Raw genomic sequence first — 22586 nt, forward strand, 5'->3', positions numbered from 1 at the left:
AGATAAAAGGGAACTGTATGTTTGGATGTGGGTTCCCATTTGAATTAACATTTGTCAGAGATAGGCCACATTGTAAAATGACATTTAATGAAAGACTTGAGAAATCAGGAAAATAAGCATGTGATATAACCTGAGAAAGAATGCCCTGAAGGAAAAAGAGTAGAGTGCAAGACAGCTTCTACTTTAGGAGCAGGAAGATGGTCACCACAGACAGGGCGAGGAGGAGGAGGAAAGCACCAAGAGAGTATCTAAGAAAAGAAACTGGTACCCAAATCATAGGCAGACTTACAGACAAGTGTAAGGAGTCCTGACTACAATATTGTTTTTAAGTCAAGGCATCCATTACCTTTGACTCTATGTTTGTTTTCTCTCAAAGTTCTAGAGATTGAACCCAGACACCTATGCATGCTGGCAACATTGTACCTGAGCTGTAGCCACAGCCGGACTACATTTTAATAAAAGTACTAAGTACTCCATCTTCTGGGTCATCAGTGTGGATAAGAGAAGGGCAAAGCAACAAAAGAATTAGGAAACAATTCTCATAACCCAGACGCTGATGGTGGCTTGGCAGTGAAGTCACACTCATCTAACGCCACAACTACTTTGACAGAACTCACAAGATTTCTTGACAAATGACAAATGAGGGGTGAAGAAAAAAGCAAAGTCATTCTCAGTCTGCAACATGAATGATTATAAGAATAGTCGTTGCTATTACCAGCTATGGTGAATACTGAATATGAAGATTTATATGAAAGTTGTACAAGTTCAATTTGAAGCCTGGGTGGAGTCTTCTGCAATTTTATCAATGAAGCAGCAAAGAGTTGGGAGAGGTTCATTAGTCAGCTTTCTGTAAAAGCTACCTAAAATAAATAACCAAAAAGGAGGAAGAGTTTATTCTGGCTTGGTTTCAGAGGTTTCAACAGGCACTGGCCCTGTTGACTTGAATTTGTGGTGACATACTACATTATGGCAGGCATACATGGGCATGAGGCCTGCTTCACTTATGGTAGTCAAGAAGAGGTCACTATCACTTTCAAAGGTGTAAGTAACCAACATGGCTTAACTTCCTCCTTCTCACCTAATAGTCCTAATAGTTCCACCCTCACAGCCTCCCAGTAGCACCATAGCAGGACACTAAGCAATCAATACATGGGTCTTCAGAAGTGACTCAAGATCCAAATTACGATCAGGATGGACATAATGTAAGTCATTTGAAGAAAAACATCATTTGTGATATAGTAATATCGGTATGGACAAAAGCATGAAAGAGAGTGAATGGCTTGAAGATATGAATGAAAACCTAGGAAGATGTTCTCAGGCTATGGACATTCTTTAAGACGCATTCAAAAGCTGTGGTTTTGTTGTCTTTCTACCCCCTGAATACAGGTTAGGTTTTACTGAAGAAAGTGGTAGGTATCAATCTGCATGAAGCAGTAAGTTATCCTTTATGCTTTCCCTTTTTGTCATGCTGAAGAAACACAAACAAGCCTACTGGACATAACCCACTAAGACTTGGGGCTTATGAAAGTAAGAAAGCATCCAGAAATGTCACTCAGAGTAAGAAAAGTGAAACCAGTAAGACTTACCATTCATAATCTTCAAGTAGGGACTCACTAACTGGCAAGATTCGAGAATCCTATTGGCCTACTTAGTCCACACTGCCATATGGATAACTAAAGGTCCTATAAAATGTTTCATTCTTGATTCTGATGCTATTAAGGAACCAAAAGCCATGCTACTTTAAGAAAAGGGAAGAAATCTCTATCACCAGCCCAAGTAAATCCAATACTTGGAGTTTACATGATTAAACCAAAATGTTTTCTAAAATGTATTTAAGGAAAAAACACAATTTCTTTGATGTACACACATCTATGTACCTATACACAGGTATGTATAAATATGTATAGATTCTTCCAAATGAAGGTTCACATTCACAATACTTTTCTTGTAAGTTTCATGACAGCAAAAGACTTCCTGTCCCCAAACTCCATACACAGAGTATCAAACAAATGAAAACTTCAGGAGGGAGATAGGGCCATTTGATTCACAAGTCCTAAGGAATTCAAACTTGTGGCTGCACAAAGACTGTTAATAGTGTTTCCTCCACTGACATACACAAAAACCAGGCACCTTGGAACAGAAGAGTAGTTTTCTCCACCAATATTTGGATCACACTGATTCTCCTCTTTGCCCCTACTCTGTGCTAAAGGCAGTATCTTCTTTCATTCTATCACTGGGCAGATAGGCTCGGCTTTTCTTTTACTAGAGTTCATTCGGAGAAAGTTTGGCCATTCCACAATTCTGGGTCCTCTTTTTATAGCTCCTGACATCCGAGGGATGACATGTTTGCTGCATGATTGTTAAAGTAACTTTTATTCACCTAATGTTATTGCTGTCTTGGAAGCTTACTGATGAACAAGCTCACTCTAGCTCTTTCTAGTATATCTGGAATCCAGCCAGATGATTTAAAGGTGTATAGTCCCTTACGAGAGCAGCCATGTTGCTGGATTAAAGTTCCTTTACATATGGTCCTTCTCTATTGACCTCCATAGATTGTCCTGCTTCTTAGCGACCATTCCTATCAATATGTCACAAGGTAAGAGATCCATGTAGTCGTTAGATCTCAATAAGGACAATTACAATACCTGACAGTTGGTAGGCTCTAGCATGGTGGTACCTACAAGAACTATATTTTTTAGACACTAGTTGCCCTTCATGCTCTATATAAGTCTTCAAGCACCAGAACCTATGAAGGTACTCATTGAAGCACTTTGGCCAGGAGAGCTGGGGCTTCAAGGAGCATCTTCTGCTCCTATAGTGCCTAGCCCACAACAAGGATATCCTGTAAGTCACCTACCCCCTCCAAGTGTACATATGTAGCTCATCACTGTCTTGATGAAGTTCTGGAACATCAATGGGGGCATTGGGATGCCTGGGCATTCTTTCCATTTAATCTAGTTGTTCTCTGTGCCCCATTCTGCCACAAATCAAGCACAATCTGTTTTCACCTTGTCCTCATTTGTTATATATATAACAAATACACACCAAATCACTTATTAGAAAACAGGGAAGTATACCCTTTAATATTAGTTCACTTTGATAGCCGAGAACAAATAGCACTCCAAACAGAAACTACTTGGATACCACCCCCTATACACACATTGGGAGAGGCATACCAGCCTTATTTATTACCAGTTTGGTAACAAGATCTTCATTTACAGCATGATAATCCCAACACTTCCAAAAACTTAGTTTATTTGAGGTGATTGCTGGCAGATAAGCACATTCATCTCACTTAGGGAACCAATTCTCAGACTGCTCATTGCCTCTTTTTTTCATCAGGGCCCAGCATTTCCTGAATAAAGCCTAGCAACGATTTGTACCCAGTGGCCCAAATTAGAATCCTTCCAGTTATCCCCAGCCTCGTTCATGTTTGATGGTTCCTTCTACTTCCCTCCTCCTGCATCCTAAATTTCTCTCTATATTATATAATATATAATATTATATATATATATATATATATATATATAATAACGCACACATGCACACACACAGAGACACACACAGAGAGACAGTGTGAGTAACTAAGAATCCTATGGCCTGTGTGCTTTTAGAAGTCAGGACTTTAGAGGCTAATCCTTCCCATCATCAATAACCATGCTCACCTAAGAAAGCCAGGGTCCAATACAGCACAAGGCCTACAGTATGGTCCATGGATCAGCCTATGACTCAGACTCTGCATGTGATATGTAAGTGCATCAAAGCCTCTGGAAAGTTCCAATTTACTGGTTATTGAAAAGCTGGGGTACTGGTTAGTGGTTTGCAAATTTAATTATCAGAATCAACTGAAAAGAGAATAAAACAGTGGCTGGGCCAGAAACCCAGTTTTGATATAATGAGTCTAGGCTTGGCATTTCTAACAAGTTCCCTCATGATTATGGTGTTGTTGGTCTGGAACTCTTCTTCTAGAAACACTGGGTTAGAGATGAAGCTGGACTGAGACCATGGCTGTATTTCTTTGTTGTTAAATTGCTGCTACCACCTCAGCTTTAGTTTCTTATATTTAAGGAGTTCACCTATCAGTCTGTTTAGGCCATATGAATGAGAGAATATGAAAGAAGCCCTTAGCATGGGTTAGCGAGCATTTGGTAAATTGCAAACACATGCAAGCACTCAGTAATGATTATGGCTCAAAACACACCATGGCATGACATCTTCCTCTAAGCAATTTTTCCCAGCTATAAGAAATGTCTGTCCTCAAAACAATATACCTACATTATATACAAAATATAGTCCTAAATTGTAGTATTTAGGACAACGAAGACAAATTATTCTACAGCCTGTATCTGGAAAAGAGGAGGTGCTGACTACTGAAAGAACTGCATCCTAGTCAACTACAAGCTGCCATCCAACACAATGCGACAAAAAGTTGCCATTGTCTGGGACCCAAACAGCTGGGTGGGGCACCCTTAAGATTCCAACTGATGTCAAGTAGTGAGGTATCGTTAAGAAGGAAATGCAGAAAAATTCCCACACTGTCCCTTACATTACAGTAATGTGCCAAGCCATTTACCATTCTCAACTCTCCCTGCAGCACCAGCTCATACCTCCCTGCCTACTTGGATCCTTATCTTGCCTGAGTCTAGTTACACTTGTTTTGCCAGGAATCCAATTTTCTCAGATCACTTGGTCCAGTGTCCACAGGCATTAGCTTGGACTGTCAAACCTTGACTCTTACCTTGGCTTCTTTCTGGAGATCTTTTTTGTTTTTATTTCTCATAATTATGCATTCCAAACCTAGAGAGAGAAACAGGCCAAAGGTGATGCTAGCATACACCTATATAATCTCAGGTCATGGGAAAAGGACCGAAAATTCAAGGCTGAAGTCAGCCTAAACTACAGGAAACCCTATAAAAGGGAGGGAGAGAGGGCACAGAGGAGGGGGAACTGAGACTGGGGGTGGGGAAGAGGTGGAGAGGAGAGACGAGGGAAGTGATGGGGAGAGAAGAGGAAGGGGGATACAGAACAGGAAGGAATCAACAAGCATGAACCATACCTGGGATAACCGGAAGGGTTCTAATTTTGCCCACAAACAATATGCCTGGGTTCATTTGACTCAATTTGCCATACTATTGTCACCATTTCACAATGCTGAATCATCACAAGATTCTTTAAAACACCTTCACACTTACACTGCAGGAAGGCCCCATACCAAACTCAACCAGAATTAGAACCCCACTAGCATTCCACTGATAGCACTGGAACTCTGCCTGTACCACATTTTCCTCACAGAAAAGAAAAGTCCACAGATGTCCAATCTGAAAGGATGAGATCTCAGGACCCGTAGAGAATGAAGACAAGATGGGAAAGCAGGAGAGAAAAATGAAGGGAATCAGGAGTCCCCACCCTCAGGACTCTGGGATTAAGTCAGAGGAAGCCTTTAACTGGAATGCTCAAAGCCCTAACATGCACACATTGTTATCCAAGATCTAGAGCTGGCACTTCTGCATCCATTGGATCCTTCTAGTAAACTTTCTATTCTAATGTTAGTTTTCAAAGTCTAGAAGTAACTACTAGGAATGAAGCAGTAAACATCTGTACCTAAAGTCTATTCAAAGTCATTAATGCCACATCACACCATTCCTAATGTGCTCAATCATCATTTCCAGAGGAAGTAGGATCTGACCACTTAAGTGCAAATAAAGGTACTCCCGCTGTATTTCTTGGCCGGTTTTATTTTCCATTACTCATGTTTATCTGAAATTAAGTCAATCATTTATTTATAGTCTGGCTCCAGATACTACAATGAATAGTACCTGAGAAGCAAGATGATGTGTCTCAGGTATCCAGGGTCTGGCACCTCATGGCGTCAGATGTTTTCCTGAATGAAAGGATAGTTGGATGTCTACACAGGTGTGTGGTTTTACGCCCTTAGAATTCCAGAGCTAGCTGTCTGCCCCCATCCCTGCCCTCCAGTCAACCCCAGCCCTGCCTTAGACAAACTTCCCGCCAAACATCTTTATGGTCGAGAAAACACAGCTGACTGGGTAATTCAGTACAGCCCAATGCGTACGTGCAAATAGGATAAGGAATGTTCCTTTTTGTGCTAAGGTAGGAAGACTAAGGTTTCCCCCGCTCCTCCCGCCCAAGCCCCTCCCCCTCCCTGGCTTTCATTTCTACCAGGAAAAGCAGCCACCTCGCACCGGTGCCGGAACAAAATGCTCAGGCCGGAGGGAACTGTGGGTGGAGTTCCCTACAAACGGATAAATTCAGGCTTCCCATCATCCTTGGCATTCTTAACACCGGAACCGCAACTTTAAAACAGCCGGATCTTCCTACTGCTGCCATGGTTTCCAGGCTCTAATTTGAAGAAATTACATGTCAATCAATTGCGAGTCCACTTCCGGGGCACCCTCCGGAGCTAAACGGTGGGGCACTCTGGTCTGTTGGCTTTAGCCTTCCTTTTATTTTTTTGTCTCTTTGTATCTTCACTGGTCCCTTCCAGAACAGCCAGCCAAACTCGAGCATAAAGAAAACACACTCCTGGCCTTTGTTTATATCTTATAAAGATAGCCGCTTGGTAGCAACATGATTTCACTAGTGCATTCAGACCCGCTCTTCCCCCGCCCTTTGTGTTCAGAAAAAAACCACCACCCCCATCAAAAAACTACTTCCTTGTAGAAACTAGGACCTTTTCTGGCATTTTCATAGCCCCGGGTTTTCCTGATTCTAAGCCAATCTAATGACTAGAAAACATATTTTTAATGTCTTTCTTTGATTACTATTTCTTTAATTTCATACTGGCTTACTTTATAATTTTTCGGCTATGCATTTTGGTTTTTTTAAAGACAGCACTATCTCCCATAGAGCACATTTTCTTATACGGCGCCTTATAGTAGTAAATAAAAGCATAGACGTTTCGTTTGTGCGGCTATTAAAAATATGAGACTGCGTACTTTATAACTATTAGAAATTAACTTTTCACATTTTAGATTTGGGAATTATAAGATAAAGGAACGAACCGGTTTTGACCTGTTTTCAAGATTGAGCCTAGTTGCGTGCTACTCCAGAGGAACTGTTTGATCACAAGATGGAAGACACGGGGCTGGAGAGATGACTCAGCGGGTTAGAGCACAGACTGCTCTTCCAGATATCTGAGTTCAAAAGCCAGCAACCACGTGGTGGCTCACAGCCATCTGTAATGGGATCAGATGCCCTCTTCTGGTGTATCTGAAAACAGCTACCGTGTACTTAGACATAATAATAAATAAAAAATCTTTGGGCCAGAGTTGGACCAGAGCTAGGGGGGCCGACCAGAGCGACTGGAGCGAGCGGGCCTGAAAATCAATAAATCTTAAAAAAAAAAAAAAAAAAGGTGGAAGAGATGTCAAGGAATTCACTCCCCATGCCATAACTTTTAAAAATATATATATAAATCGCTTAATCTTGTTTACAACTCCATCAAAACTTCTAAAGCCCATGCCTCCAAGCCTTACTGATTAAGCTCTGTGACCAAAATATTAATACTGTTGTACCTAACTGCCATAAATTGAACAGGCCTCCTATGTTAGCTGGTGTTCTACACTGCGTGAATATTTGAAGAATAACAAGTTGGATACTTTTGTTCTCATATTACAAGTGAGTATGTGTGTATATACATATTTACCTATAACATACATAACAGAATGAACAATCTTAACATGAGTGCCTATAAACAGAACTCTGAAAGCAATAATCACATAAGCCTCATTATTATCTAGCGTGGAACATTTTTGGTAGTTACATTATAGTACATGATCACAATTCAAAAACTGGGACTGGAGGCATGGCTCAGTGGTTAAGAGTAATTTGGAGTTTCCAGCACCTACACTAGGTTATACCTGTATGGACTTTCTATGCCCGCCCCAGATCTGAATAAAGACATTTGTTCAGGAGACTTACATTTATTACAAGCTTTGGTACTATAGCTGGGCAGATTCTCAGCTATTCTACCCCAACAATACCGGTTTAGCCTACAACCTGCCATGTGGCTCCTTAGGCACCTCCCCTTCAGTCCTGCCTTCTTCCTCCTACACTGGCTGGCAACACTCCTGTTTTGCTATTGGCCATTCAGCTCTTTATTGACAGGTGAATGCTTTTTACACAGTGCACAAGAGATTATCCCTATATCTGGCAGCTGATGACTGCCTATCACTTCAGCTCCATTTTATCTAATGCCTTATTCTGGCTTCCACAGGCAAATACATGTACATGAAAACACATACATACACATTAATAAAAATCCTTATAAGTTTTCAAAAAGTAATGGGAAATTCATTTTATACAGAAAGGCTTGAAACCCTAACCAGTATAAATCAGGGAAAATGAAATAAGGTCAGTGATTGTTCAGCATGAATCAAGCAGCACACCTGCCATGTAGACATTCTTTAGGGCATAGTTTTTATGGAGTTGTCAGCTATTAGACTAAGTAAAAATGATTAACCTTAAAACGTGTTCCCACAATCAGGGAGAAGAAACCACCAAACAAAGCTGTGGTCAGGAAAGGCATGACAGAGCATTCCATCACGGTATCAATGCCTTGAGAAAATACCATGGTAATATTTGCTTTCCTATTTACAAGGTGCCATGTTTTTATCTCTAGCTAAATACCTGTCACATCTCTTCACTAGAACACTCAGGCTGTCAGAGACCTGCTTCACCATCTATTTCCTGCATCCATCTGTGAGAAAGACCTCACAGTATCTCTTGTAGGTGGGATGCTCGGATTCTTTCTACACTGAGTTTCCTATTGTTTGAGGAAACATATTCACAGATTTATAGAAATGTTGGAAATTTAGCTGAAATTTGAGTCAGGATATTAGCACATTGTTTAATACCATTCTTCTTGTCAGAAAAAGAATCTGATGGATAACTTTTTAAAGGTGCCTTGAACTATCTTATCTGTAGGTACAAAGGGACAGAAAACATTAGTCCTGCCAATTCCTACTAGTTTAGCTATTTCTCCCACCCAAACTCTGCCTAGCTCCCCCAACTAATCCAAACAAAAAGTTTACAATAGAAAACTTTCAAAAAAGAGAGGAATAGTCATGTGTTCAAATATATAAACAGCTCTCTACACTCAGTGTGTCTACCATTCTAGGCTGATACCTTACTTTGCAAGGTCAAAAAATAAACTGCCTCACTTATAATATGTACTCTCATTATGAAGTGAGAATCATTTCTCACGTCTTAGGAATTTTCCAAGAATATCACACATTTGAAAGTAGCAAACTTGAGATCAATTCTGAAAACCACCTACTAGCATGTCTTCCCATTGCTTTGCCACTCCAGATATTTGGTGCCAACTGAAGAGTCGAAGAAACTTGCTCAGATTACTAAAAGTCCAGAGCAAACTATGGCAACCCACAAAATCTTCCCCAAATAAGAAATGATAATAGGCATGATGATATACAAAAAAAGCAAAGGAACTTGGGCTTCTGAAAATAATGGCAAAGTATCAGAGGTACTCTTGCAAAAACAAAGACTATTAAACATAATTTGAGTGCTTCGATCTCTTCAGCTTCAACCTTCATTCCACTAAAAAATTTCTTTCCATGGGAAAACATTTTCTTTTTCATTTTTGATGGGTTGCACAATCAAAACACCTCATGAATGAAGAACAGAGACAGAAAAATAAACACCAGTGGTTAACATTAGATTTTAACAACTGTTTGCTGCTATTGGGTCATCATAATGTCTTCCTTGAAGTCCACTGAGTCTTTGTGAAGTGCCATTTACTTCTACACCTTTCTTCTCTCCAGTGTTTGAATAGCTGACCAATAGGCATAAGTAAAAATAATTATTATAATAAATCTACTTGGTCTAGTTTCCTGACCTACTGGTGAGGAAAACAAAACAAAAAGAAGCAGACAAACAAAAGTGAAACTCTAGCTTTCGCTTTATCTCTTGCAGTTTTAGGTTAGAAGAAGTAGACTTGTCCAACACTGTTAGTATCTAATTACTAGTCAACACAAATATCTGTCTGCAAATAGTTGAGTAGTAAACAGTTACTTTATTTTAAAATACTAAAAATAACTAAAACATGCTATCCACATATTATATATTTTAATTAAAATATTTAAAGCAACATGTCTGCCTAAAACATTAAACAAAGAAAATTACCTTGGTTGCTTTCTGAAATAAAAGGCTAGTTGAGTCTCTTGAATTTACTCATGTTTACTTGTAATGTAGCAATTTGGTGATCAGCTTCAGTCTGCCCCTCTATGTTATTCTTGTGCACTGAGCATTCGCTAACATCCAACATCCACATGAACAACCTACCCTAGATTCTGATCTCTGGGTAGCACATAGACAAAAAAATCATATTCTCTTGTGTTAGCTGTTCCTTGCAAACCTTCCATCTGCTTCTTAAATTGGTTCTTCCATTCTTGTGAATGGCTGCTCAACAGTTATAAAGCAGTTTTCCTAAGGCCAGACTTCAGAACATGTCTTTCTCTCAGCTGTCCCCTGGTATTTTGTACCAGAGAATAAGTGGCACCTGGAGGCAACACCTCAATTTCCTACTTCTGCTGCCTGTTTCTGTGTAGGTTCACCTAGGTCCCCTTCCCCCAACCAAAAATCTTCTGCATAGGGCCAAGTTCTAAAAATAGAAGTCTTCCCAAACCTCAAAGAATAACTTTAAAATTTCCAGAGGCTCTGCAAATAAACAAAAATCTTTTTTGTTGTTTTTTGTTTGTTTGTTTGTTTTCAAGACAGGGTTTCTCTGTGTAGCCCTGGCTGTCCTGGAACTCAGTCTATAGACCAGGCTGGCCTCGAACTCAGAAATCCACACCTGCCTCTGCCTCCCAAGTGCTGGGATTAAAGGTGTGTGCCACCACTGCCCGGCTAACAAAAATCTTAGAAAAGAATCCATTAACTACATGATCAAAGGTACTATCCAGAAATGGAACTGAAGGCAGAATTTGAAACTGATATTTTACATACTCATACTCATAACAGCATTAATCACAATTTGTCAAAAGCTAAAAGCAATCCAAGTGCTTCTCCCTGGACAAATAACACATGCTATCTACATACCATAGAATATCATTCGGCTTTAAAATAGAAAGAAATCCTGTAAGTCATCAGGTCAAACAAAATAAGCCAGTCACAAAACAGAAAAAAATGCATGAGCCCACCTATATGGAGTATCTAACATAGCCAAATTCAGAGAAACAGCTGGTGATTTCAGGAGCTTGGAAGAAAGGGAAATGAGTTTATTGCTTAGTAAACATGGAGTTTTTAGTTTTGCAACACAAAAAATTGCTAGAGATCTACAGTAGAAAAGCATGAATATATGAATATGTAACACTGTTGAATTGCTTACTTATAAATGGGTACACAAAACAATTTTAAGTTTTTTGTCCTTTACCACAATTCAGAGTTCCTAGACCTAATAGCTCCTCCTATATGCAACTTTTCAGAACTTTCTATATATACTGACATCTCTGTCTCCTATGCCCTCTTTACCCCACACCCATCTGGTTTCAGCATTTCTGGCCTTACTATACTCAGGGTATTGGACTTTGTTCACCACTTACTTCTAGAAATTTTCTGATCCTTTGGCTTTTGTGAGACTCTCTTTATACTTTGCTGATGTCTCTCAGTGACATCTTTTTTGTATTTAGTCTTTGTTTTCCTGCCTCTTCATAGTTGATTATGTTCTTGCCTTGTCTCCTTTTGAGCCTTTACAGTCTTAGCATTTTCCTATGACAAGCACAATTAAATAGTGCCTGCCATCAAATTTCTATCTCTGCTCAGGTCTCTCTCTGCCTTATCCATTCTATGAGTCCAGTAAGGTATTCCAACTCAGCTCCTCAAATGAAATTCAGCTTTCCTCCAGTGTCTTCTAACTCAGTAATAGCACCTTCCTCCATGTTTTGCTCGAAAGCCTGTGATTCACACTAGGATCCTAATTCTTTATATTCCAAATTTTTCTAGAGGGCATTATTCATTCCAAAACTGTCAGTGTTTTCTTTCATTATCACCTACCACCTTCAAGCTGGTCTTCATTTTATTGTTTGAGTAGTCTCTTGAACTCCCCTGAGCAACAACTTGAAGGGAAGTGTCCCATACCTGACACCACAGATTTTTGTTAAGCAGTCTGCATTGGAGGGAGCATTGCCACTACACAGGTTGTAACTTCATTACATTTTCATTTACATACATTAATTATATTACATATGTATTTTAAGCAAACATAAAATAATGTTCATGTAATGGCTGTGGCTTTTTCAATTACTTTTAGTGCTCCTTATCCCCTTCCCTCCCCTTTCCTCTGGATTGCCCTCCCTCCTGCTACATAAAGCCTCTTCATTTTCCTAAATGCCCAATTTGTTCTACTCTCCTGCTTTATAGCCCATTTTACCCCTTCCCCATTCTCTCCTCTAACCTTCATGGTTTCTGGGTTAACTTCAGGATATACACTCACCTCTTAAGATTCAGATCTAGCATCCATAAATCAGAGAAAGCAGCATTTGTCTTTATGGGTCTGGACTACCTCACTAAGTATAATATTTTCTAATTTCATATACCTGCAACTTTCATGATTTCATTTTTTCTCCCATGCTATAGAATTCCATTGTGTATATGTACCACATTTTCCTTATCCTTCCATCGGATGCAGACCATTCAGGTTGTTTCCAATTCCCAGCTATTATGAACAGAGCAGTCTGTCAACAGGACATTGCATTCTTTGGATATATGTGAAGGAATAGTATAGCTTTATATAATATAGTATAATATAATATAGTATAGTTATATAATTTGGTAAGATTTCAGCACTACAATAATAATAATAACAATAATAATAATAATAGACAGTACAGTAATGGCACAAAAACAGACTAGTAAATCAACAAAACAAAATAGAAGTCCAAACACGAGTGCATGTACTTTTACAGCATTCTGAATGCATTACCTTGAACTAGAATCAACTTGAAATGGATCAAATAGCTCAATGTAAAATTTGTAATGATGGAACTGCTATAAGAATACATGGGTGATACCCTACAGCATATAGGTGTAGCAAGAGGCTTTCTGAACAGGACCCCATTCAATTAAGAATTAAGGCAAACAATTAACAAAGAAGACCTCATAAAACTAAAATACTTGTGTACAGAAAATGGAACAATAAGCTAATAGAGAGGAAGCCCACAGAATGGCAGAGAATATTTGGCAGATATTCATTTGATAAACTAATCCAGAATATAGGAAGGAAAAAAAGAATCACAAAAGCCAAGGATCCAGTTTAAAATGGCTGGAGGGACAAAAAAAGAAAAAGAGCTGGGCAGTGGTGGCGCATGCCTTTAACCCCAGCACTTGGGAGGCAGAGGGAGGCAGGCAGATTTCTGATTTTGAAATCAGCCTGGTCTACAATGTGAGTTCCTGCGTGAGGAAGGGAGGGCTCACGCAGGGCTATAGAGAAATCCTGTCTCGAGAAAACAAACAAACAAAAATGCCTGGAGGGAGGGGGCTTTCCAGATCTGAATAGAGAATTCTCAAAAAAATAAAAAAAAAAATAAATAAATAAATAGAGATGAAAATTTGCTAAGGATTATCATTAAAGCTTTAGCATCTTTACCATCTTTAGCAATTAGGAAAATGCCAATTAAAATAACTCTGAGGTTCATGTTTCCTCAATTAGAAAGGTTAAGATCAAGAAAACTGATGAGAAATTCTGGTAAGGATGTGGGAATGGGAACTCTCATTCACTTTTCGAGAGATTCCAAACTCGAGCAGCCACTGTGGCAATGAGAGTGGAGAAGTCTCAAACACTAAACCAAAACCAAAAACCCCTTGAGTTTTTTTTTTTTTTTTTTAATTCTCATCTCTTTAAAATTCACCGTACAAAGCTCCTGACTGGAATCTGTTCCAGCTAGATTATTCTTTGCAAGATATTATAATGCTTTTTCACTAATACCTTTGCCCATCTATGTTCCCTCTGCCTCCGAGTCTTTCTGAAACTGCTTGGTTAAGCGCCCATCATGACTCAGCTCAGGTATGCTCCCACAGTGTATAATGATGCTCACCTCGTTGTTACCTCACTCTGCTAGTTCTTCCAAAACAGGCAGAAAATTCTTCTTCATCTTCGAATTCCATCGTCCCGCTTCTAGTACCTTGCTTGTAAGTGATTAAGGCCGGCATGCGTGTGTGTGTGTCTGCGTGTGTGTGTGTGTGTGTGTGTGTGTGTGTGTGTGTGTGAGAGAGAGAGAGAGAGAGAGAGAGAAAGAGAGAGAGAGCGCTAGTGTGAACTGGGAACACGGCACACTGGGTTTAAAACCAACATCATTTTAAAAAATGTTTAATTTTTTTCATACAACTGATTTTTCCCATTGATTTATTTAATATTCTATCACCTCGGCTAGACGAATAGCGTTGCTAAGTAACAACACGCGTGCGCTGGCGCCTGCGTGGCCCGGATAAGGCGGAGCCACCGCTTCCTCTGCAAAGGGAGGGCTCACGCAGGCGCAGACGGAGAAGCTGGTCTCTGTTTCCGCCCTCTTGCTTTCAATTAACTGTTAAAGCCGCGCGCAACAGGTCACTTCCGGGAAGGGAAAGCCGCACTTACCTACCGGCAACATGGATGCTGCCAGCGAAAGTGACGAGCCGGTAAGGTACTGGGGTTGGTTAAATACCCAAGTGGAGACTGGGTGGTGAGGGACCTAAGGAGTTAAAGGTTCGCTCATTCGGCGCCGCTGTTTTCTTCTCAGGTTTCTGGGGAAGCGTTGTCCATCGCCCATGCTCTTTCTCACCCTCCTGAGTCATATGGCAACGACGTGAGTATGACTCACAGACACTTCCCGCCCACGCAGCTATCCCAGGATGTCAGAAAGCCCTGGCTTTAAATTATAAGCTCCTTAACTGTTTGATATCTTCAGACTTCCCTACATCAGCCAAAAATAGTACCTTCCTCACGTCAGTGTAATCGTAGTTGACAAATGTAGTACTTTAGAACCTGTGAAATTGAGTCCCTAACTTTCTGTGATTTAGAACCACCCGGGAAGCCTCTGAACACCCGGCACATCCAGATTACAGTCCTCATCAAATCAAATCATAATGTCTGGGGAAAGAGGAGCCAAAACATAGTAGAGCTTTTAAAATGAATGATTCCACCGTGCAGTAAAGTGGCACTGGTTCGTGATGTGCTTCATTTGGACCTTGGTACAAACTGCATGTCGAGAGAGAAGAAAAAAAAAAGATGTCAGGGATAGCAATCAGAATGTAATGTGCACTAGATGAGTAGCTCAAGCAATAGAATGGAAAGGGATTAGCAGGGGAGATTTTTTTTAAGGATGGAGGCAGTAGATTTCATCTGGGAAGTGTAACTTGAACTGGATCCTCAAAGTATAAGTGGACAGAAAATACAGATTCAAAGGCGGGAAAATTTCTTGGTCTAAGGTGGGGAGGTACATATGTAGGTGGATTTTTCTGGCTTCATGAAGGGGACAACAGGCAGGTTGAAAAAGGATAGTCCAGTGGAACAGCCAGTGGATACTTGTTCAGACATATTTATATATAATCTAGCTACATCATTTGTTCTGGAGTTTTACAGAATGGAAAGTCAGCTGTCTGATAAAGACAAATGATGAATATAACATTGCTACACTCCGGAAAATAAAAAAAATGTTTCGCATGTATTTTGCTTGCCCAACAACTCTGAGGTGTGTAAGTGGGTATATTAATGTAAGTTATGTTCAACTTTTTATATAATGTAACATATGTAATAATAAATTATATTTTTATTTTATTTAGTGTAATAGTTATCACTTGCTGCTGAAAAAAAAGATGTCCAGTTGTTCATTGTTTTAGTTATTCTGTATTGACAGCTTCTTTTGGTCATTGTAGGAACAAAAGATTTATATTGCAGAATCCACTAGTTCAGTTTTTATCCTTAACAGCAACATTTTCTGTAGACTTCTTGAGATTTAGCAAGATGTCTTTATTATCCATTGCAGGACTGAGAGATTTCTAACTTGATGTTCTTCCTCTTTTACAGCCTGATATTGAAATGGCTTGGGCCATTCGAGCAATGCAGCATGCTGAAGTTTATTATAAAGTGAGTTGTGATCATTAAGTAGAAGTCAACATGGAATTTTAGTGTATGATGCTATGCTGATCACAGTTCTCAGCAATATAAATTGTGAGGTTTTGCTTGTTGTTTTAACAACCGAAAAATCTTACCTCCAGGGAACAAGGGTAAAAGTGAATTTGATGATGAGAAGTTCTGCTTGTCTAGCCCCTCTTGTTTGCTACCTGGAGGGAAGATATCTGGCCCAAGAGTAACAGACACTTAAATGTCTGTTGAATGAATGAACAATCACAGAACAAGAGCCAGGCAATACTAGGACTGAAGAGTTCATTCAGTTGTCAGAGTGGTAAAAGGAAAAGAAAAAGGAAAAATAAAAAGAAAGCGGGATTGTTATTGTGGCTCTTAAGACCTAATGATTTCATGCAAGACCTGGTCTGTTAATACTGTCTAAAGTAATCTTCTGCCCTGAGAACCATAGGTTTTCTGATGGTGTGGCACCGGAGGGGTAGAAGTCTAAATTAGTGACTAGCATCTTTGTTTTGTTGTCTGGCAGCTGATTTCATCAGTTGACCCACAGTTTCTGAAACTCACCAAAGTAGATGACCAAATCTACTCTGAGTTCCGTGAAATGTTTGAGACACTCAGGGTAGATGTATTGGACCCAGAAGAACTCAAATCAGAATCAGCTAAAGAGGTAAGTATCCTCTTAAGCATTATCTAACATCTGGCCAATAATTTTGATTATATGTTTGTATATAAGCTTCACATTTATTCAAGGGACTTACAATAAGGAACCTGGATTTTATAATAATTAAGTCAGCTATGGGATTAATTAATTTCTGTTTCATGTGCTTTTGATGTTTATTGAAGACTTTTTTTCCCCTCTCATCTTGGGCACTTCAACTACCCCCTTAAATACTCCTTTATAAGGAGAGGAGGGGTGAGTTTATTTTAGCAGGAAATTTAGCTGGAAGGGTTGAATGACCAAGTAGTTAATAGGGTGGCATTTTGACACCCTGGGTTTTTGTTGCATTGACTATAGGTCCTGGATAGCATAGCAGCAGTGTTTCTAGCATATGTGATCATCTCATGCTGACACAGAGCACTGAGATTACAATAGAAAAAGGATTTTCCTTCAAGTGGGGTCGTGGCTAACAATGAATTTAAAGTTTGAAGTCCTAGCAGGCTGTCACTGATCTTTGAGAATTTGCCTGTACTCGGTGGACGTGTACCATTAAGGTATATCCCTGCCTTCTTTGTCTCATTGGTACTTGAGGATGAGTACCCTCTTTGACTTAAGGTGGCTGATAAATTGATCAAAGCAAAACATAGATCCATTTTAGAAGTCACATTTTAATTCTGTAGTAAATAGATCGAGGTGGTTGATTTCTTTGTTATTTTGTTATTTTGTTTTCCTGATCAAAATACTGTGTGTAGAGGGAGCAGCAGCTTAAAACATAACATATAGCACAGGAATGCGGTAAAAGTTTCACTGTAAAGCTGCCAGTCAGCTCATGATTTGTCTCTTTGACCCTGGCTTTTCTCCTCTCTGGAGAAGCTCAAACCTCTTTCCTGGCTCAAGTACATTAGACTCTTGGATTTATTAGCTAAGGTGTCCCTTTTTGCATTTATAGAAGTGGAGGCCATTCTGTTTAAAATTTGAAGGGATCGTAGAAGATTATAACTATGGTACTTTACTGCGACTGGATTGTTCCCAGGGCTACACTGAAGAGAACACCATCTTTGGTGAGTTTCTTGGGCATTGTTTCTGTAAGAGGTTCTGAATAAGGAGTCTGGGTTCACTAACAAGGATAGTTAGCTCAGAGGTCATCTTATTTTTTATATCTCTAACATAACATATGTTTGAAGGGCTCTCATGTTTGAGTTTGTTTTTAGCCAGTGCACATAATTATCTAAGACTAGGACAATCAATTCTATTTACCTTTCAGCACCCAGGATTCAATTTTTTGCCATTGAAATTGCTCGGAACCGGGAAGGCTATAACAAAGCAGTTTCCGTCAGTATTCAGGACAAAGAAGGAGAGAAAGGCGCTGGCAATAAAGAAGAGGAAGCTGAGAAAGGAGCTGATAGTGGAGGAGAAAAAGAGGAAGGAGTCAACAGAGAAGGAGAAAAGTAGAAAACTAACGAGGGAGGAGGAGAAAAAGAAAGCCAAGAAATCCGTGACTCAGCAGAACTCATACGTGTCAGTGCTGCTCACGCAGCCCCTTTGGTTCAGTGAGACCCTTGTGCAAGTGGAGGACTCAGATGGACATCTTTCTAGCTAGCAAGAGAAGCTACTCTGGCCAGAATAGCTTAAACATGATTAGTGGAGTCTCTTAGTTCATTACTGCTGGATACCCTGTTTCTTGGCTGTAACTGTTGTTGAAGTAAGACATTTTGTAAATAAATTCCTTTTGGTTTATTTTACTTATGACTGACCTTAGAAAGTATTTAGATTTATTTGACACTTCAAAAAGTCAGGTATATAATCTCATCACTGTATCTTATATAAAACTATTCCTTCTTCTCACTGTTCTCAGTAGTGAAGTTCTCTTAACCTGTTAGCTTGTACGTGGTATTGGGATTAAAAGTCCTTATATAAGAATTGACTCTTAGCCAGACCTAGTTACTCACACCTGTAATTTCAACACTTGGGAGGCTGAGGTAAGAGAGTTCCATGACTTTGAGGCTAATCTGACCTGCAGAGTGAGACTGTCTCAAAAATGAATTGTTTAAAAAGAAATGGCTTTTTCCTTTGTTGTGACTATAGCTCTCTGATTTCCTGTACTGTATTGAAACGATATGCACACTTGAAGGAACAGCAGCCTCAACTGTCAGGTTAGAGAGTGCAGCCCATTTCATTAGAGAAGAGCAAGAGCCTTTAACTACTTCTCGTAGAGAATTTTTGTCATTTGTTTAGTGGTTGGTTCGTTGGTTGGTTTTTCTGAGATGGATTCTCACCTTACAGACCATTCTGGCCAGTACTCTCTTTGTAGGTCAGACTAGCTTCATACTCAGAATCCTGCCTTGTTCATCCTCTCATAGCTAGGTTGTTAACCTGAAACTTTGCCAGTAACAATAAACACTAATATAGTACTTATAATCTAATGTAAGACTGATAAAGGGGCTTCACGTATATAATGTTATGGGCAAGAGCATATATTTATATTTGACATAAACATTTGTTGATTTGATATTGGAGGGAGGTATTTTCAAGTGAAGCTGTTCAGAGTGAAGACTTCAGTTATCTCCTCAGGTATATGAAGACGGTTCATGTGCTTCCACGGAAAAACTGAGTTTGATCATTGAAAATTAAAGGAAACCACAACAACTTGTGGTACAGACAGGATTCTCTCAAGTCGAACCCTAACATTCTTGTGTAAGAAAGGATTTATTGCCAGGTGGGGACCTGAGAGGCAGAGGCAGGCGAATGTCTGAGTTTGAGGCCATCCTGGTGTACATAGTGAGTTCCAGAACAGCCAGGGCTACACAGAAAAACCCTGTCTCCAAAACAAACAATTCTATTTGAGGATAAATGCATTGGATACTAGGAAAGTATCACTTTCAATGCTTTTATTATTAGCAAACTCTTAAGAGTATTTCAAACATTTATTAAAGTTTTCCTTTCCTTCTTTTATAAAGAGTTTTGAAAGAGTTAAGAAAAACCTATACTGTGTAATTTTCTCTAGTTGTATGTCCATATATACTATCATAGAAGTTGAGGAAGAAAAAGTATTGAGCACATATAATTGCAGTTCCATCACAGAGCCTGAGGCAGCCTGCACGGGTCTGCATCAGGTCCTCTGTGGATAGATTATGATTGCCAGGTTAGGATTTTATGGGATTTCTTAGTGTGAGAATAAGTAGGTCTCTATTTCTTCTGCTTTTTCTTGAGCTCTTTTTCTTCTCTTTGTTTTGTTCAATCCCATTGTGTCTTTATTTTATCCTAATTTATTTTTATGATTATTCCTTAGAAGCCTGTTTGTTTTCTAATGAGAGACAGAAAGGGAGTGGATCCACATTGGAGGGGAGGGGAGGAGGAGTAGAGTGAAGAGAAACCATAATCAGGATATATTCTGTGAAAAAAAAAATCTCTTTTCAGTAAAAGGAAACAATAGCTCTTTCCAGGCTGTTCACTGACTAGACAACTAGCTTAATGACTGTTTAGATTTACAGAGGATAAGAAACATGACAATTGGAGTGTCTTGAAGCAAATAATAAAAAAGGAAAAGGAATAACTCCAGAGCACACAGGTGGACTCTTAAGAGGCAGGAGCCAGCTTAGAGGGGAACAGTGAGTTTAATTCTGCCTACTAGTGAGCCAGAAAGTGGGATTGCCAGAATGGAACCCCAGAGCAGAGGATCTAGTTAAGCTATCCCTGTACTCCTAACTCCTAGACAAAAAATGGATGTTGTCTCAAGCCCCAAAACATGGTTATTGGTTACAGAGTATTTCAGAGCTGCAAGTTTGGGTGGTAGAAGGGAGGTACAAGACTTCACCAGTATCTAGAAGATAGGTTTGGAATCTGACAGTGAGTAGAAGCTGAAGAAATTTGAAGAACATGATAGCAAAGAATGTTAAACTGTTTGGAACAGACTGTCAATAGGAATACAGACTTTTTGTCTAGACTTTGCATGCATGCATATGTTTCCCTTTCCTTTAAAATAGGATATCTATACAGTCCTGGAACTTTCTATGTAGACCAGGCTGACCTCAGACTCACATAGATCCTCCTGCCTGTGCCTTCTGAGTGCATGTACCACTAGGCCCAGGCCAGGACTTTTAGGGTGCTGCTAGAAAGAGCTCAGAAGGAGATGGAGGAGCATTTTATTGGAAACTGGAGATAAAGGGAGTCTTAAAAGGTGGTAGCATTGAACTTAGAACCCAGGAAGTTTGAGATTTGAACTCTGAATTCTTTGAGCCAGACTTAATACAGAAATTTATGACTTATTCAAAATAGGTCAATATCCTAGTTATTTATCTCAGTACCTTTTAGAGGTGAGAAAAAGATAATTATTTATACCTGCAGGAGAACTAGTGGTAGTCAGTGATTGTGCAGGGGTTTTTTCTTGTTGTTTTTTTGTTTTGTTTTTTTTGTTTTTTCAAGACAGGGTTTCTCTGTATAGCCTTGGCTGTCCTGGAGCTCACTCTGTAGACCAGGCTGGCCTCCAACTCAGAAATCCCCCTGCCTCTGCCTCCCAAGTACTGGGATTAAAGGCATGCGCCACCACTGCGCGGCTGTACCCCATTTTAAATAGGGTTATTTGGTTCTCTGGAGTCTTACTTCTTGAGCTCTAAAGAACAATCTCTCTAGAGCCTGCCTGGCCTTGAGTCTCATTGTCACTTCTATGCTGCTTGAGTGGCACAGGTGAGGTAAAGCTGTGCTTCCTTTTATAATATATTTTTAAGAGATTAGGTATTTTTTATTTTATTGTTTATTTAATGTATATGAATACACTGTCACTGACACACCAGAGAGAGCATCCCATTACAGATGGCTTTGAGCCACCATGTGGTTGCTGGAAATTGAACTCAGAACCTCCGGAAGAGCTGCCAGTGCTCTTAACCACTGAGCCATCTCTCCAGTCCTAATACATCCTTTTTTTTTTTTTTTAAGTTCCATACTTCAGCCAGGTGTTGCAAGTTGCCACCTGGATTCCTGAGCACTTGCAAGAAATATTTTTATGTGTGAATAGTAGCTGAATGTGATGTTTCTGGGAAGGTAGGAACATTGAAAAGTCCTATTCCGCGATCTTGCTGTGGTAACTCCTATAAACTTTCAGTGAGATTCCTTGAGGTTAGATTTTCTATTTTGCTTTATAGATCAAGTATATGAAGCAACATAAACTAGATATACCATAGATAGGGGAATATAATGCTCTTCTATTATAAAAGTAATGTTTAGATTGTGGGTATTTTATTCAGCAAAAGTGTTGTTGCTAGGGACTAAAGGAAAAGTCTAGAAATGAATCTTCTGGGTTTGACTGTCAACCAGTCACCTTGTAATCCATCTCTAAAATGCTTTGAATTGGTGGTGATCCTCCTGCCTCAGGTTTCCAGGTGCTAGGATTACAAGTGTTTCTCTGTGTAGCCCTGGCTGTCCTGGTACTTATTCTGTAGACCTGGATAGTCTTGAACTTAGAGATCCATCTGCTTTTCCCTTGTGAGTGCCAGGATTAAAGACATTCACCCCCATGCTGAGCCTGATTTTGATATTTTTATACAATAGAAACAATTTTTCTAATTATCAGTAACTAGAAAAGAGGCACACATTTATTGAGTCACTACTGTACACAGAATCTCTGTACTTACTGTCTCATTCAGAGTCAGGATAATCCTAAAAGGGATGTTTTATCTTATTTTTATTTCTTCTTTGTAGTGAGAATAGAAATTAGTCTAGTCAGTATGGAAAGTAATGTGTCGGACCATTAAAATGTGGAAATAGAAATAACATGCAATCCTGCTGTACTGCTGTCCGGGTATACACAAAGGAGTCCCAGCCAGCAGCCTGTAGGGG

At 39.5% G+C, this 22586-nt stretch overlaps 2 protein-coding genes across 17 annotated transcripts in view; one reads left to right on the forward strand and one right to left on the reverse strand.

The window, feature by feature from the left end:
- Positions 1–14805, reverse strand: part of LOC116087715 (zinc finger and BTB domain-containing protein 7A-like) — a 30108-nt gene extending 15303 nt beyond the window's left edge. The window contains exons 1-3 of one of the 16 annotated variants that reach the window (XR_004117627.1): positions 6181–6433; positions 5817–5881; positions 4739–4797 (exon numbers count right to left, since the gene is read on the reverse strand). The gene's annotated coding sequence lies outside the window, so the exon portion shown is untranslated. Of the gene's footprint in view, positions 1–4738; positions 4798–5816; positions 5882–6180; positions 6963–7022; positions 7323–14069 lie in introns of those variants that run through there. The other 15 variants (XM_031366342.1, XM_031366340.1, XM_031366339.1 and 12 more) reach the window with 15 other exon arrangements.
- Positions 14508–18604, forward strand: Pbdc1 (polysaccharide biosynthesis domain containing 1). Its single transcript, XM_031366374.1, has 6 exons — positions 14508–14649; positions 14751–14816; positions 16037–16096; positions 16623–16763; positions 17704–17815; positions 18019–18604. Exons 1-6 carry the CDS (start codon positions 14620–14622, stop codon positions 18204–18206), a joined length of 597 nt encoding a protein of 198 aa, XP_031222234.1. The 5' UTR covers positions 14508–14619; the 3' UTR covers positions 18207–18604.
- The last annotated feature ends 3982 nt before the right edge of the window (positions 18605–22586 follow it).

Source organism: Mastomys coucha, chromosome X (assembly GCF_008632895.1).
Source record: "Mastomys coucha isolate ucsf_1 chromosome X, UCSF_Mcou_1, whole genome shotgun sequence".
NCBI lineage: Eukaryota > Metazoa > Chordata > Mammalia > Rodentia > Muridae > Mastomys > Mastomys coucha.

Bases quoted from the DNA above. Each gene is read 5' to 3' on its own strand.
- Pbdc1 (XM_031366374.1), top strand. From the start codon at position 14,620: ATGGATGCTGCCAGCGAAAGTGACGAGCCG. The intron at 16,764-17,703 runs GTAAGTATCCTC...TTGCATTTATAG, and splicing joins AATCAGAATCAGCTAAAGAG to AAGTGGAGGCCATTCTGTTT. The intron at 17,816-18,018 runs GTGAGTTTCTTG...TTTACCTTTCAG, and splicing joins TGAAGAGAACACCATCTTTG to CACCCAGGATTCAATTTTTT.